This window comes from Pseudopodoces humilis, chromosome 6, assembly GCF_049639895.1.
Source record: "Pseudopodoces humilis isolate 2021_Gansu_Grassland_sample_001 chromosome 6, ASM4963989v1, whole genome shotgun sequence".
NCBI lineage: Eukaryota > Metazoa > Chordata > Aves > Passeriformes > Paridae > Pseudopodoces > Pseudopodoces humilis.
The window spans coordinates 43,868,512-43,885,312 of NC_142205.1; the positions used below are offsets into that span (position 1 = coordinate 43,868,512).

The 16,801-nt window shown below is 37.3% G+C and overlaps 1 protein-coding gene across 1 annotated transcript in view; it reads left to right on the top strand.

Moving 5' to 3' along the window:
- TNKS (tankyrase) overlaps nt 1-16,801 on the top strand; it is a 128,977-nt gene that overhangs the window by 88,418 nt on the left and 23,758 nt on the right. The window contains exons 8-14 of the mRNA XM_005517545.3: nt 391-577; nt 2,535-2,656; nt 5,098-5,189; nt 5,280-5,358; nt 13,798-13,969; nt 15,160-15,239; nt 16,207-16,352. Coding sequence (XP_005517602.2) covers nt 391-577; nt 2,535-2,656; nt 5,098-5,189; nt 5,280-5,358; nt 13,798-13,969; nt 15,160-15,239; nt 16,207-16,352 — 878 coding nt within the window. The remainder of the gene's footprint in view (nt 1-390; nt 578-2,534; nt 2,657-5,097; nt 5,190-5,279; nt 5,359-13,797; nt 13,970-15,159; nt 15,240-16,206; nt 16,353-16,801) is intronic.

The window sequence follows — 16,801 nt, forward strand, 5'->3', positions numbered from 1 at the left end:
GTTTATATTGCAGTTGAAAAGTAAGATTCCACCCCCCCCCCCCCCCCAACTAGTAACAGGTTTCAAACATCATATTGTCATTTCAGAAGCCTGAAACTTTAAGTCTTTGTTGGAATAGTATATGTGGTTTTTTTCTTTATCTTATTTCTTTGGACTGATAGTAGAGTTGAATCTTTCTGTTTAAAAACTAGCTCACATAGAAATTTCAGTTTTGTTTTGCAGATTCAACAGTATTTTTGTGTATACTGGTGTTTTTAATTAAATTTTTTTTGTATGTGTGTTTATACAGGAGTGATTTGAACCAATTTTTATAATAAAATGAAAATTTATAAGCTTTTTATTTATTGAAGATGTTTTCTTACTAATCCAAGGCTTTTTTTGCTGTGCTAGCATGGTGCCTGTGTGAATGCTATGGACCTCTGGCAATTCACCCCGTTGCATGAGGCTGCTTCCAAGAACCGTGTGGAGGTCTGCTCCCTCCTGCTGAGCCACGGCGCCGATCCCACCTTGGTCAACTGCCACGGCAAGAGCGCGGTTGACATGGCTCCAACACCTGAACTCAGGGAGAGACTGACCTGTAAGTGCTTCCAGACTGAAAACACTTGCTGGTGGGTGGAAAGGGATGCTTTCCTTCCAGGCCGTCTTCCTCAAGCTTTAGAAGTGGATGCAAGGCAGCAGAGTAGCTGCAGCTGTGTCACACACTTTGAAGTGCACAGGTACCTCTGATACATAATTCGTTATATTGCCTGGTTTTCTGAAGTTCAGAATTATTAAGGCACTGCTGAATCAGTGACTTTGGTGGTTTTCTATGTTTAAAGTCCAGTTCAGTCACACAGGGGCCTCTGTATTGAGGCTCTATATTGCTTACAGGAGGTAGGTAGCTTTGGTGTGCAGCCTTGGAGATGGAAATTCCTACCTACTTTTGCAATCCTTATGCTGTTTACAAACCAGTATTTCAGCTCTAATTTCAATTTGTATGCCTTTTCTCTCCCTCTTTGGGGCATTTGTTTCCTGACTTTTATAAAATGTAGAAGATAATTGAGACATATATGGAACCAGAGCATTATGAAGTTACAGAAAGCTCCTTGAGAATTAGATTCTCAATTATAAATAAGTTTTTGGTTTTGTCTCTCACCTTTCCAGTATAGCAGAAGCCCCCAGGCACTAATAATGTGATCCTGCCCTAACAATCACAGCTAGTCAGGTTTTAGTCTAGTCACTGTTCTTTGCAGAGGAAGATGGTGAGATAATGCACAGCAGAAAACTTTGGTCTAGAAAAGAGGAGAGCATTAGTATCTTTCAGGTACTTGTCTATTCTGAGTAGACTCTGAGTCCTGGGCTAAAGCTTCTGGCTCTGAGGAAGGTTAATTTAGAATTTATTTAAATTAGCTAGCAAAAAAAATTAAATCTATTTAAATTTCGGTTTATTTCTGTATTTAGAGTCCCTTAAGAACAATGAGAGAAGATTCATGTCCATTAATATCCACTGAAATTTGTAAACAAATGTGAGCATTATGTCAAACTTGACAGTATCTTGATGGGATAGCTTGTATCTGCATCCCAAAATACCATCTTTTTTATGTTCTTGAGTTGTTTGGTCTTAGACTTTGGGAAAAAAGTTAAATTATATTTTTTAGTTCAAGATCTATTTGCACTTGTGCTTTGAGTTATGGTTTGCTTACAAGTAAATTTAAACCAGACATTAAAACAAAGGTGGGAGAAGAAAGCCCCTCGTTAATAAACTTAGGATTTCAAGCTTGCTTATGAAACAAAGATATTTTTATTTTTAGTGAAGTTTAGGTATTTTTTTCTAGTTCCCAGGGTCAGATGTAATTTCTGCTGCCCTGCCTTTTGTCTGTACATTTTGAGAGAAACACTTCTTTTCAAATTCAAAGTTATTTAAAAGTAAAATGAACTAGTTGCTGAGCTAAACAGGATCTGGAAATAGCAAAATTAACAATCTGTACTTGCAAAGATATACTTGCTATCAAAACTTGTTTCATCTTTGGAGCAGACTGGGCTCAGATGCCTATTTAGGTAGCTTTCTTTAAGACCAATAGTTTAATGATTTATATTTCCGTTTTATATATGTATTATTGTTATTTATAATTTTATAGAAATTATATATACACTTAGACTTTATAGCGAATTATTTGTCATGCAAATACAACAACATTTTTGACAAGCAACTGTAATGCTTTATTTTCTTAAGAATATCTCATAGCATTGTGCTCATTTGAACATAGACATGGGTAATGTAGAGGTCATATACACATTAAATGTCAAGTGGGTGGAGGATAAATGGAGGAGAAGCTATAAGGATTTAACTCGAGGAATAACTTCCCCTCTTCTTTAGCATGTCCCTTTGGTTTCAGCAAAACTTCTTTCATGTTCTGTGTCCCAGGTCAGCTGCCACCCAGAGACATGCAGAAGCGCTCCTCTTTCCTCTTAATTGAGTATAGCTGTCTTTCTGCAATAACATTTATAAATGTGACATCTTGCTGAATATTAAATGTGTCTTTTTCCTCTAACAGATGAATTCAAAGGACACTCTCTACTGCAAGCAGCCAGAGAGGCAGACCTAGCCAAAGTGAAAAAGACACTTGCGCTGGAGATCATTAATTTTAAGCAGCCACAGTCGCATGAGACTGCACTGGTGAGATTATACAGTCAATCCATTTGTTTCATGATAAATGTGCTGGTAGCCTGGAGTCAAAGAGTTTAATTTCTACACTACAAAAATACATTCATCATCTGAGACTGAGAATTTGGCATTGAACACTTTCTATACTAAAATAAAATCACCATTATAGAAAAAACATCATATAATTTATTTTATCACCTTTTTCCTTCCTTCTAGTAGATTACAGAATCTCTCCAGACACTCTTCACCTCTTCATTTTTCACTTCTCTTGCATTTTTTCCTATAAACCTCTTATTTTGTTGGTCTGTTGCTGTGATTTTTTTATGGGGTTAAATTATATTTCAGTAGCCCAGTGTTTCATGTAGTTCATGTTTTATGTGAGCAAACTTGGGATTATAAATTTGCTTCATAGGATACATAAAATTTTGGTGAAAATAGGTGTACATCACGGGTTTGAAATAGTATTGACAATACCACATTAGCTGTATAAACAGGCGTCTTTTGAGACTTTCCTGGTATTATCCTGCTCTTATTTAATTGTTTAAAGAAGCAGTGGAAGCAAAGAACACAGCCAGGATCCCAGATGTAGTGAAAACTTTGAAGCTGACACTGATGGTATTATTAAAACCACTACAGTTATGATACTTTTTTCCAGTGGAACATTTTCTTCCCAGTGGCATGTCTCAGCTGCAGGCATGCAACTGCATATTTAGTGTAGGAAATATTGTGATTGTGATCAGAACATTGTGTGTTGGGTACCAAGCATCCATATGCTCGGTTTCCTCCGTGGAGGATTCAGCATCCTCGCTTGAAGTTAGAAACAAGATAGAGAAGAGAGATTTATAGGCTGAATGTGAAGACAGTATGAAATTTGGGATGACGTTATCCTTTTCTTTCTGAGTGTATCAGCTGCTGCTATGTGGCATCTCTTTAGCTGTGTAATGATCACTTCATAGTCCTGTGATGCTCTTTGCTCTTTTCTGCCTACTGATTCTGTAGAGGCAGCTGGACCAAATGGGATATTTTAGCTCTATTGATGTACTTGGTTCACTGTTCACTAAGTGCTTGCAGTTTTAGGCTGCTATACATGAAATTTCCAAATTGTCTCCAGTCCAAATGAAAGGACTTAGCTTCCAGGATCAGATGAGGTTATGGGTAATCTGAGCTATTCCTGCCCTAAGCATAATAAAATTTCCCATGGGCCACTGGGGTCTCAGCTGTATTAGCCAAAAAGGCAAAGCAAACACTTGACATAGGTATTAGCATTGCTTTGAAGTTTGGCAATATTTCAGCATTTGTTTATTTTAGGGCTTATTTATCATATAGGCAGGAAATAGAGACAGGGATATTATCTGCAAAGCCTTAAAAATGCTACCACTCTTCAGACCAAAAGTTGATCTTAATGTTTATTTACAAAGTTTGCCTTGGCAAAATCTGGATGTGCCCTGCTGATTAACAGCAGTGTGGAAGCATGAGTGAAAGTTACTTCATAAGGAAGGCTGAAAAGGACAAAAAATGGTTATTGGTACTAGTGCTACCTATGAACATTGAGTTTGGGGTCTGTGTAATTGTAAAGGCTATGGTTTTGCTTTTGGAAAGTTAGAGAACTCTTCCAGGAGACTTTCTACCTTCTTTGGGTTACTGGTTTAAAATGGTGTAAAGATATAAACAGAAAAGTCAAAAAGTTTCTTCTGTTTCTCGTAGCCTGCTATCTTGAGATGTTCAAAATTGAAATAAGCATTTCTGGACTTGGTTTTAAAGCTGGGTATTCAGTCTTATCTGGAACCATTTTGGTAATTCCAGGCTTCAGGAATGTCTTGATAGAGCCACTATTGAGAAACCAACAAATGCCAGCCACATGTGGGAGAACAGTTATACCTAGCAAAGGGCGGTGTGGTCTCACAAGGGCAGGCGTGACAACGAGAAGCCCTTTGTTGAAGGGTGTATCTTTCTCATGGCATGGGAAAAAAGATACTCTAAGAGAAATGTATTGCTTGTTTGCTTATTACAAAATCTGTAGTTGGGTGCATGACACAAATGGCCATTAACAAGGTCAGTACACATTGGAACAGAAGAAGAAACAAAGCTATTTTAAAGTCCTGTCAATTTGACAACCGCAGCAGAATTCTTTCAGACCCCTTTGGAGACCCTCTGCAAAAAGTTAGTCTGTTTCAAACTCTGTCTTTCCTTCCTTTGTTCATGATGTGTCAGCTTTGTCCTGATGGCTGGTTAATGGAGTTGGGACCATACTGCTTTTTTCCTAAGTGACAAATAGCTTTAAAATTAAAATTATTTTTCTGAGTAGAATAATTTAGCATTGATCACAAGTCTGTTCAATATGATGAATTTGGTTTGTAAATTTTAGCAGAATAATTAAGAGGTGAAGTAATGTATCCTTAAAGTTCTTTATGATCCGTGTAGTTGAAATGTGCTTTTTATTTACTTTTTTGCAGCACTGTGCTGTGGCTGCTGTGCATCCGAAGAGGAAACAAGTTACAGAACTATTGCTCAGGAAAGGAGCAAATGTAAACGAGAAAAACAAAGAGTAGGTTTCTGAAATGTTTGAGTTTCCCAAAGGCCTCTGTCATACTAGGAATGTAAAACTAATACATCATCTTTTTTTTCCCCCCTGAAGTTTCATGACACCTTTACATGTTGCCGCTGAAAAAGCTCATAATGATGTCATGGAAGTTCTGCATAAACATGGAGCAAAGGTAAATATACTTGCATGTATTTTATTTAAGACAATGGATCAAGAAAAAGGGTTATGTTGATTATATACCACATAAGTTTTATGATAGTTACTGCTTTTTATTCTGTATGCCTTGTGCTTCTTGTGTTAACCTTAAAGTGTGTTTTATCTGAAATAAGTACAGGATCCTCAGGAATCCCATTTGAAAATTACTTCTCTCCAAGTAACTGAATACAGGCTTTAGGAGTCTACCTTACTAATTTTTAATGAACCTTGTTATAATTTCTAATAAATGTGGTTATCTAAGTACCTTGTATTGCTTTATCTTCTTGGCTGGAAAATATCCAATGGCTGAGGGCACTGACACTGAGTTTAGTATTCTAATGCTGAGTATTCCTTAGCCCTTGCTTGCTTTTTGTTCTTGTAAGATTGTTTCGCTGTGCCCTTTAGCTATTATAGGTGCCAACCTAACTAATTTGTGAGCTTGTGGTGAAGTTTGCTTAGAAGCACATGGTTCAGCAAGTTGCTAAAGGTAGAAGAAGGTATAACTAACTTTATTTAGAATGTGGTTTAACCATCTTTGCAAAGTGTTTCAGAATGATCTTTCTGTAGGTTTTAGCAGCAAACTTAATATTCATGGTGATGATACACATCACTACTTCATTTTCTTAGAGACTCTTCTTGATGGATACTTTCTTTGCATTGGCTAAAATATAAAAGGTCTCCTTGTTTTTGCTTTGAATGGGGCTCTGATTACTCTTTTTGAAAGTCTTCCTCTTCATTCAGGGAGCTAGAAATTAGGAATTCATTTTTACAAATTTATTACCTGTTGTATTATGTTATTGCCTTTAATAATGATCAAGTGTCACTCTTGCTGTGATAGGAGGTATGAGCAATGTAGTTGTATGCACAGTTAAGTGTTTTTATTTTGAAACGATGATTTTAATTTATAATCCAGTATGAGAGCTCACTGCCAGATTTGATTCACTTCCATAACACTTTAATGGCATCATTAAATACTTTAACAATACTGTGACAGAGTTGTTTGTATTTGAGAGTCCTAATGCTCTGGTGACTACTATGTTTTGCCTAAGCAGAAACCAGGGTCAAAGTTCTTGATTATAGTCATTAAAAATATTGGTTATTATTTTCCCAGATTCACTCTGTATAGAATATCTATGCACTGAAAGTTAAAAAAAATAATTTTGCCGTAGGAATAGGTATCTCATAACTTTTATGGATCTGCTTTTGCACAGGAATTCAGTACTGATGGTATTTGGGTAGGCACTGAACTGGACATGCTGGACTTTCAAATGTACTCATACCAAAGTATTACCTGCTTTGAAATATAAGGAGCTTCTGTGTGCTGCTACTGTAGTCTCATTATTTAAATTAGTGCTCCCTTGAAAGTCTAGCTCAGTTATAGGTCACATTAGGAGTAAGCTCAAAGATGGCATCCTTACTAGAATGGACCCATTTTTTTTTGTCAGTAGCATGTTCTGATGATAGCTTGTAATTCTTTTATCTCCTGAAGCAGGGGTTTCTAAATCATGATCCATGAGTCACTTGTAGACTGACTAATGGTGCTGAATGGTGTACAGTGATCTACTGTGAATGATGCTGAGTGGGGTGTTCTGTTGTTTATTCCATCAACAGTATGCAAATAGAGGTACCTAGAGATCATTAAACCTCATTCTTCATTCATATCCCATATCCTATGTTATTCTGAGGATAGGCTATTCACATTTATGATCTAGCAAAGCACTTAAGTGCATGGCAGGAGACTAATCAAAGTTAATATTAAGTGCATCTTTCTATACTGCAGTGGATCAGTGTCCAAAGTTTCTTAGCTGTAAAACAGTAAATAGCGCACCCATAATTTTTAATGAGAGGTAGATCATTAAGGCTTTATGAGGCACTTTGAAGTTCCCAGATGGGATATGCTCAAGAGTCTTAGTTAACTAGGCATATTTAATCACTCTAAAATGTTTGTCTTGCTTGTATATTATCATTTGACCTCTTGCTCATGCTTTGACTGTAGGCATTTGGTTCATCAGATACTCTTGACATTGGTATTTCTTTGTTTCTGACTCTTGTGACATACAGGTTTTGATATTTTTATTTTGTTGTGTGTTGGGATGTTTTTCCTTCATGTTTTCTCTTTTTGTGTCTTGAATTGTAGTTACTTCATAAGATGTAATCAGATATATTAAAGCTCTTTGATCATGTCTGGTTGTATTTTTTACAAGAGAGGGTTCTCATGAGCTGGTGAATCTAGTCGCCCTGCAATAGCAGCCTCCCAGTGAAGATCCATTTGTTCTTTGAACTGCACCCTCCTGCTTTTTAAATACCTCTCTTCTTACTTGATGCTTCCTTCAGTGAGGTATTTGCAGTGAACAAACTGATTGTTCTTAGCTTTTTTTTTGGTAGGCTAAAAGCCTCAAACACCTAATCTTTCCTCATAAGGGAATGTTGCCTTTTCCTGTTCATCCTTCTAACCCCTTCTCTCTACTAGCACCAGAGGAAATCTTGGAGGTCAGGCAACAAGAATAGAATTCATTCCCCCACTGCCTTCCATGATGACACTTCATTACCTCTGTTATAAGTGCCTGACTAATGCATACTGGGATCATATTTGCCTTTTTAATAGAGCTGAGACAGTAGTACTCAGATCCTTCTTTCAATCTTGCAGTGCACAGAGAGTCTTGATTTTGTTAATATTTTATATTTGTGCCCTTCAGCACTATTCTCATGTGTCAAGATCATTAATGCAAATAGTAAAACAAAATTATCCCACAACCAGCCACCAAGCAGCCTTCCCTTTTTCAAAATGTTCAGTTCTTCTATCAAGTGCTCTTTTTTCAATATAAAATAAAACAAAAATTTCCACTGTGATCTCATATAAAATGTTTACTGAAGTGTGTATGGATGACACCTACCATGTAGGGTTTTTTCACTTTGCAGCCATTTCTTCTGTCAAAGGAGAGGTACTGTTGAAGTCAACTTTAATGTCATTCTGTTGTTAATCTCCCTTCTGGAAAGCAGTACTTACTGATTACTGAGAGAGTAACAATTTGAAAAAGATGTGTAATTAGGGCTTCAAAGAAAGTAGAACTTTCTTCTTCTGAGACTTCGTGACAAAAGGCAGACAACTGATCCACAAAATAACCAGCAATAATAGCTTTAGGAGACAAAGTCATATAAAGTGCTGTAGATTGAAAATAATTTGTGATTGTTTTAGCATTTTATAGGAAATTCTTCTGTTTTCATGAGGAGCAGCTGTGTCAGACAGCAAAAGCGAGTTCACATACAGTAAAGTATGTATGTGTAGCCTTTTCTTGTTCCATGGAAGGGGCTAAAGCATTATGGAGACTGCTTTAGGGAATTTGGGATGAACAAGGGATGGTCTATGGCCTTGGAGATGGATTTAATAATGCATAATGTTATCACTGTGCAAATTTGGTATTTGGAGTATGTTAGATGATAATAAACACTGAAGGACTGCTTGAATAACATGTGCTTGATTGAGACTCCTTTTACAGAAAGAACATCTGAGAACACTGATTTTTTTCTCTGTGGTGATCAGTGACAGGACTTGAGGGAACAGCATGAAGTTGTGTCAGGGGAGGTTTAGGCTGGATATCAGGGAAAGGTTCTTCACCCAGAGGGTAGTGGGGCACTGGAACAGGCTCCCCAGGGAAGTGGTCACAGCACCAGCCTGACAGTTCAGTAAGCATTTGGACAATGCTCTCAGGCACATGCTGTGACTTTTGGGGTGTCCTGTGCAGACAGGACCCATCGGGGATCCTCATGGGTCCCTTCCAACTCAACATACTCTGTGATTTGTATGGGCAAGAATTAACCTACTGGCAAGCACTTAATCATAAATTGCTTATTTTGGTGTGTCTTGCTGGTCCTGAGAGCACAGACTAGGTTCTTAATTTGAACTGTGAAGAAGTCCTTGTGGACATTAGTTGTACATCGACCTGTTTTATCTAAGCACATGTTCTGTGGAATGTGCTTTCATTAACTTGGTACTTGAGTTTGTAGAAGTTGACTCAATTTAAAAAACAGGTGAGAAACCTTGGGATTTCTTAGACTTTTCTTCAAGAATGTTGATCATACAGTTTTTCCTTGTTTGCCTGCCCTGTTTGTGTGAGACAGCATTTCACACCACTGCTTATTTGATGTTGAATATTCTCAAAGTACCATATGAAAAATAGAAGCAGAGCATCTTCAAAGAACCCTTAAATATAAAAAAAATTTATTAGACCTGTGATCAAATCTTCAGTTGCCATAATTTTATCTTTGAAGATGATCAAAATCTTTAATTTAAAAAATAATTTGAAGGTGGCAAACTAGTGAAAAAGTTTCATCCTGCTTTGTTGTATTTCTAGATAGTTGAATATTTCATATGACTAAGTTCTTGTCCACATTTATAGACACGTGGGAAATTAATGTGTTCAGAAAGACACTCAGCTTTCTAGCAGTGCAGAAGTAAAGGATTAGAGTATTTTCTGAACTGGAAGGATTGCTGGAAGGAAAGACCTGCAAGCATGCAAGTTCACTGGTATCTTGGGCAAGTGCAGAGATGTAATGAATGCTCTTTAATTGTGATGTGCTGGAAAGGATACTGTTGAAGCTTTCCTTCTGCAAGAGGAAATGAGCTTTTATAAGGTCACGTCAGAGAGATAGTGTCCATATTTGTGATGGTAGCAGAAATGAATTCATTCTGCTCTCCTGGGAGGATCTTGCTTTATGCATCTTTGCATAATACAGTTATTTCTGTGCATTGGAGTAGCATATATTGCCAGCCTTTCATGATCATGGATTTGCAAATGTTTACCATCTAGATCCACACAACAAACTGAAATGTTTTGGAATAACCTTGTGTAACACATTTGCTTAGGACATTTCAGGGAGAGGTATGATTTTCTCAGGGAACAGTAAGAATTGAAAAATTGCCTTTCAGAAATGTAGCAGATTCTAGACTGTGATGGTTAACATCATAAAGAACTGTGTGGTCTCTTGTGATTGACTGGTTCAACTTTTCTCACTGCTTAGATGTCCAAACATCCTGACCTTAATCTTAAGCTTTTATGCAGAAGAGGTAATTGTGGAACATCTGACTGGATCCTATAGGAACTTTTAGAGTGAAACTGACCCCTTCTTTTTCTGCTTTTTTCTGCTGACCTAGCTTGAAATTGTCACCAATGCTTCTTCACTCCTATGTTTATTGTTAGGCAACAAGACACAAGACAATACTGCAAGTTTGTCTTCAGAATTAATGCAGGAGAGCAGTTAGAGCACTTGCATTGGAGGGAAGGATTCTGTGATACAAAACTGCTGGCAGAGCACAAGTTTCACATGTGATTTTTAGAATGCTCATCTTTTAGAAAGATTTCACAGAGAAACTCCTAGTGCTCGGATGCTGTTGCTTTTTGTGCTGCTGTTTGTAGTGTCAAGGAGCAGGAGGGATATTTAAGGCATTTGATCTTGATAGAAAGCTGACATGAAGTCTTGCAAAAAAATGTTTCCTGAACAGATCCAAGTGTGGTGAGCTGCCACAAGTGCCTGGCAGCCAAGGGAATATTGCCATAACTGTTACACTGCTCCAAGAGAGCAGCAGTGAGGGAAGGGGAAACCTCAGTAGTGTCTGATGATATATGACCATTTCCATTTCTCTACTGTGTCTGTTCAGGATAGAGAAAAGGAAATTAAGGGAAAGAGTAGAAAGGACAGAAGGAAGTCTGCATTGGAAAATACTGAATAGAACAGTATCATTCTCTGAGAACCCTTATTTAAATAATCCTTTTCAGTTGATAACTGTATTCTGATTTTACATTGCATTTTGAGCAGTGGAATGACTGCATTCATGCTAAAAGGTAAAGAAATTGGATCAGAGCCAGTGTGCTGTGGAATAAAAGCTTTCAAACCTGTAATTTTTAACTCCTTGCAGAAAACTTGTCTGTAAGATAATTCAGAGCTACAGCCTTCTAATTTCAGACTGCTTATAAAGAGGACCAAATTAATATTTATCTTTTTTGAATAAGTGCAGCTGGAACAATCTGGCTATTCAGGGCACAATTAAAGCAGTACACCTTGCATATTTCACATTTTGTCAAACAGAGTTTAGACTTCAGCTTTGAATTTGAAAAGGCACGTGTTTTTGGACCTGATATTAAACACTGTTTAACCCAGACATATGCCTTACCAGGTCTGATTTTTATAAGACTTTAATCTCAGTTTTGTATTTCAATTTGTAGTGCCTAAGTTGTTTTTCATTTGGAAGTAAGTCCTTTTGCTTTAAGCCTTCTTGGAGTAGATCCTTTGGTTGATTTTTTGGTACATTATTGGTGAGAGATCTGCCCCAAAGTGAACATACTCCAAATGAAATTGTCCTGCAAAGCCTAACTCTGCTCCTGAGGTAAAGAGCAGCTGCATTTGGTGCATGCTTCTGTCAGCTGCAGCCCTTTTTGTCTCAGAAGAAGGTATTTCTTCAAATGGCTGATGTTCTTCTGCCAGAAGAATTGATTGTTGGGAAAGATAATGGTTTAGAGGTGAAAGGAGACCTGGATAAGGCATATGAGATGATGGCTCTGATGACTCTGACAGTGTTCTTTTCAAATGAATATTAACAGTTTTCCAGGGATGTAGTCAGTATCAAATTGTGCACACTTGCTGCTATTGCTTCTACAGTTTGTTCAGTACAGGCCTGTTTAACACAGACATCCAGTATTAAATAATACATTACTTAAGATTTTCTTTTTTGGATGAACGGAGTGTTATCAGCTACTGTGAGAATCCACAAACTTCATTTCATTCTGCCTTTACCGTCACTAAACATGTGTAACCCCAGAGTTCTGCTTACCTCTGTGCCCTTATCGGTGGTGAAAGGTATCCAGTGTCCTGGAACAGATGAGGATCATCATCTGAACAAAATGATGGATTTGGGACATTCAGCATCTAGTTAATATTTATGATAGTAGTAAGTTTTTTATTTGAAACAAAACTTTTAGAGCAATCCCATTAGAGTGGCATGAGCTGAGCACAGTTACAAGAAAGCAGACCTAGTCTCCTGTCCGTCTTGCTGCAAGAGAGGTTTGTGATCTGAGAAATTCCTGCTCTGACAGTCTGTAAAATAATTTCAGACAATATCGAATCACACTTCTCTTTATTTATTTGGTTGTTCTTTGTTGGTTTTTTTGTGACTTGATATTGCACTATAGCAGGTATTTTACTTAAATTTTTTACCCTATCTGGTAGTAGATCTTTGCATAGTTAATTTCATTTAGTTTTAGTTAAATTTAATTTAGTTATAGCATATGTGTCTTAACCAAAATGCTTTTTGACTGGTTTCATGGAAAGGTAGTAGGGTTTTCATGCTGCATTTTAGGTGAGAAATAGCAAGCAAAACCTTTGTTTGCTGTCACCACAAAGATTTTGAGAAGGTAAAAAGGTGGGTTTTATACAGTAACAAAGTTTATTATGCATGCAGTTCACAGCCTGCAATCTGTAGGCTTGGAAACAGATAACAGGTTCTGAGTTGCTTGCAGAGAATATAGAGTAGCTCTGTATTTCATAAAGTGGTAAAAAGGCTGTTGGGCATTTGCATTTAAATTTGTCATGAGTCGCTGCTAGGTACAGAGTATCTTCTTGAAAGGTTATTTTCATGGGGGTGTTTTTCCGCTTTTTAAATCTCTCTATTATTCTCTTCCCTTTTTGATAGTGCACTGGGAGAGATGCTTCTAGTTATTTAGCTGCTCTGTTCGATCTCGACAGACAGATGTGTTTCCATTATATCATCCTCTTGGAAAATGATACTCCATTTTGCCTGTTTATACAGCCTTGTATTGAGAAGAATTATATCCAGTTATTATTTAACATTCATGTGAAGGCACAAAAAGTGAGGAGGAAATGTTTGTCTCCAACTGTTTTGTCCCCCCACTCCTTCATAGAATTTTTAATTTGACATCTTTGTTTTGCATTAGTTCTTGGTAGTGGGTAATGTTGAATTATTCTACTTCTGACCATGGCAGATGATAATTTCCTTAAAAGATATAAGATCTTTGAATTGTTTGGTAAAAATTTATGTCAAGTTACCTCTTTCTCCTCCTGGGATAGTTTTTCTTTGCTTGCACAAGGTCGGTCTTCATCAAATTTGTTGAAAGCTTGATCACTATTTAAAATATGGTTTTGGGGATCCTCTGTTGTCTGTTAGCTATGCAAACAAATAACCTGTGTTGTTAAAAGACAGGAAAACATCTGCGGTAAATTAGTTTTCCTTTGGAGTGTGTGCCAGTTTTGTTATTTGGTTTTGTTTAATTGCAGTGCAGAAGAATTGATAGATAAATTTGTATGCCAGAAAATTTTTCTTATTGCTCTTCTTATTTAGGACAGGAAGAGGTGCAGCCTTTTAATTACAACAGTGTTTAATTTTATATTTCTGCTGCTTTTTCAGATGAATGCACTGGACACCCTTGGTCAAACAGCGTTGCACAGGGCTGCGTTAGCAGGGCACTTGCAAACCTGCCGGCTGCTGCTGAGTTATGGCTCTGATCCCTCCATCATCTCTTTGCAAGGCTTCACAGCAGCACAGATGGGAAATGAAGCAGTGCAACAGATCTTAAGTGGTGGGTAAAATAAAGGCTTGTGTATTTGAACTTCAGCTTCTCCCTTTACAGCTTTGAATCTTGTTTCTTTCCCAATGCAAGAGACTTGCAGTAGTTTTCTCATCTCTCCTTTTTTTGCCATCAAGTGCACACAACTACAGTATGTATTGTATGACACTTGTCAAAAAATAAATAAATAGCTCTGCCCAGTTCAGTGATTTTGTGAAAATTGGGAAGAAAACAATCATCTTGTAGATCTGGAGCATGCTGCTGTACAAGGAGATTGTAGGAAGGCACACATAGGGAGTTTTGGGATTCTTTTGGTAGCAATTTCCAAGGCAGCTGGAATATTGCTGAGCATGTAAGAAACCTTTTTCCCTGCATCAGCTAACCTGTTAGGTACTCCATACTTCAGCAGTCACAAGCAGAGTGTTACTGGCAGAAAACCAGTAATAGTTGCTAAACTGTTTGAACTTTTACTTCAAATCTCTTGCTTGTCCAGTAGAGAAAGATTTTATTGTGAAAGTGCTCTGGATAGTGCTTAGATAACAATTTGTTTATATCTTGCATTGAAAAGATGAATAGATGTTTCAAGAGGGTGCCACTATTTTTCATATATGTGCTTAAGGATTTGCATCCTCCTACCCATGTTACATTTGAATTTTTGCAAGTACAGATAAGAATAATTGCATCAATAGCTACTACAGAGCAAGTAACTCACCTTACAGTGAGATGTGCCTGTAGTCAGACAAAGGCAAATATCCAGATAGATGAGAAGACCCATGGTAGCTAGAAACTCCATTTTCTCTAAGCGTTTTCAACAATGTTACCTTAAAACAAGACAAAACAAGAAAAAAGCATTTTACAGCAGTGCAAAGAAGGACTGTTTTGAAGTGTACCCACTCCTGAGATGTAGCTGGTTACATGGATAGTGTTACCTGTTAAAATGAGCACGTGAATGTATGTGGATTGAGAGAGAAGAGTGCTGGCACAATAATGTCAGCTTTAGAGTCAAAATCTGACTGATTTGCTCTAAAACTAAAGCTTATTGAGACATTTTGGCAATGTGAACTTGAACATCACAACCCAGCTGCATTTTCACAAGTAGCAACAGACCAACTTCACTCCCCAAGTTTGGAAAATATGTCGAGCACAAGTTAATACAATTTAAGTATCCTAAGTAATCCTAAACCATCTTTTTCCCTATGTAGAAAGTACACCTGTGCGCACATCCGATGTGGATTATCGGTTGTTAGAAGCGTCCAAAGCTGGAGACTTGGAAACTGTGAAGGTAGGTTTGAACAGTTCATGTGAATTTCCTACTTTATATTGCTGTGCAAGGCTCATGGAAGCCTCTGCTACATGACTTGTGAAAGCAGTGCCTAATAGATGGTAAATCATAAAAAAATATTTTTTTATGGGAAGTCATGGGTGTTTCTTTATTTTTCTTCTATAAAGTAGTACATTAAGATGTACTGAGGTGTGTTTCTCTTGAGTTTCTGCTTGCTGATTCTGCCAGTCCTTCACACAGTCTTGTCTTTGATGGTCTCAGATGTAGCCATAATTCTTTGAAGCAGACCCTGTGATTCTCAGAATCAAAATTTAGTAGAAACAAGCCCTCAGGTGCATGATTCAATCAGATGGCAAGCAAATACTATTAATAGGTAGTAGACTTCATATTTTAAGCCATCCTTAATCTGAAGGTGAAGGGTCAGGCTGTGGAATCCCAGCATCACAGGAAGGTTTGATCTTGTTTTTGGTACTTGGTCTGTGGACAAAACAGCCTTCAGATGGACTGTTGAACATACTTTCCCACCTTGAACTTCAACATGATATACATTAATATTCAAACAGCAGCAGTTTTGTGAACCAGCAGCTCCTTCGACTGCAAAGCTAAGTTACATGGCCTTGAACCTGGTACTTGATGATGTTGAGGTACACCCTTTCTTATACATTAGGAACATCTTCACACTGCTTCCATCGTTTAAGTCTTGTTTGCTATATAAGTACTTTCATCTGTAAATTTAGAGCTGCTATTTTTTTAACTGCATAAGTGGAAAGAAATTTCCTGATATTTAAAAAAATTTGTATAATGTAAGTGGATCACATTTTGTGTCGGGGTCTTTGAAGGTGGTAGTTTAATTATTTTCTTTCAGGTTGGTTTGTTCCGTGTTTTGGTGTTGCTGTTTGGTTTTGGGGAGTTCCTTATTTGTTAGTTTTAGTTCTGTACTAGATTTTGGGTTCTTTTATCTTCACAGCAACTTTGCAGCCCTCAGAATGTGAATTGCAGAGATCTGGAAGGCCGTCATTCAACACCACTGCACTTTGCTGCAGGATATAACCGCGTATCAGTGGTGGAGTATCTCTTGCACCATGGAGCAGATGTGCATGCCAAAGATAAAGGGTACATTTCATTACATTACATGTTCTGCTGTTCTCTATTAATATGAGACTTATATCCCACCTATTCATTTTGCTTCAGATTTCAGTGACCATCGTGTTTTTATCTTGAAAATTTTTCCCTTTCCTTCTCGTTCTGCATTGTTCCTGTGCTGTAAGCAGATTTACAGACCATTACAGCATACTTTGCTTTCTGGAAAAGCCATTATCAAGTACATACCTGGCACTGTAATACATGATGCTTCTCTTCCCCTTTTTGCCCATTTTGGAGACTTCGTTTTGCTTAAAAGCAGCCTTTAACTTGTTTTAGGTGATCTAAAATTAGTCTTGAATAAACTGAGGTAAAATACCGGGGTTATCTCTAGTAATTTTTCTAATTCTGTTAGCTTTTATTATTAAGTTAGTCATTTTTACAGTTAATATTCAATTAAAGTATAGGAACCATTTACAGAT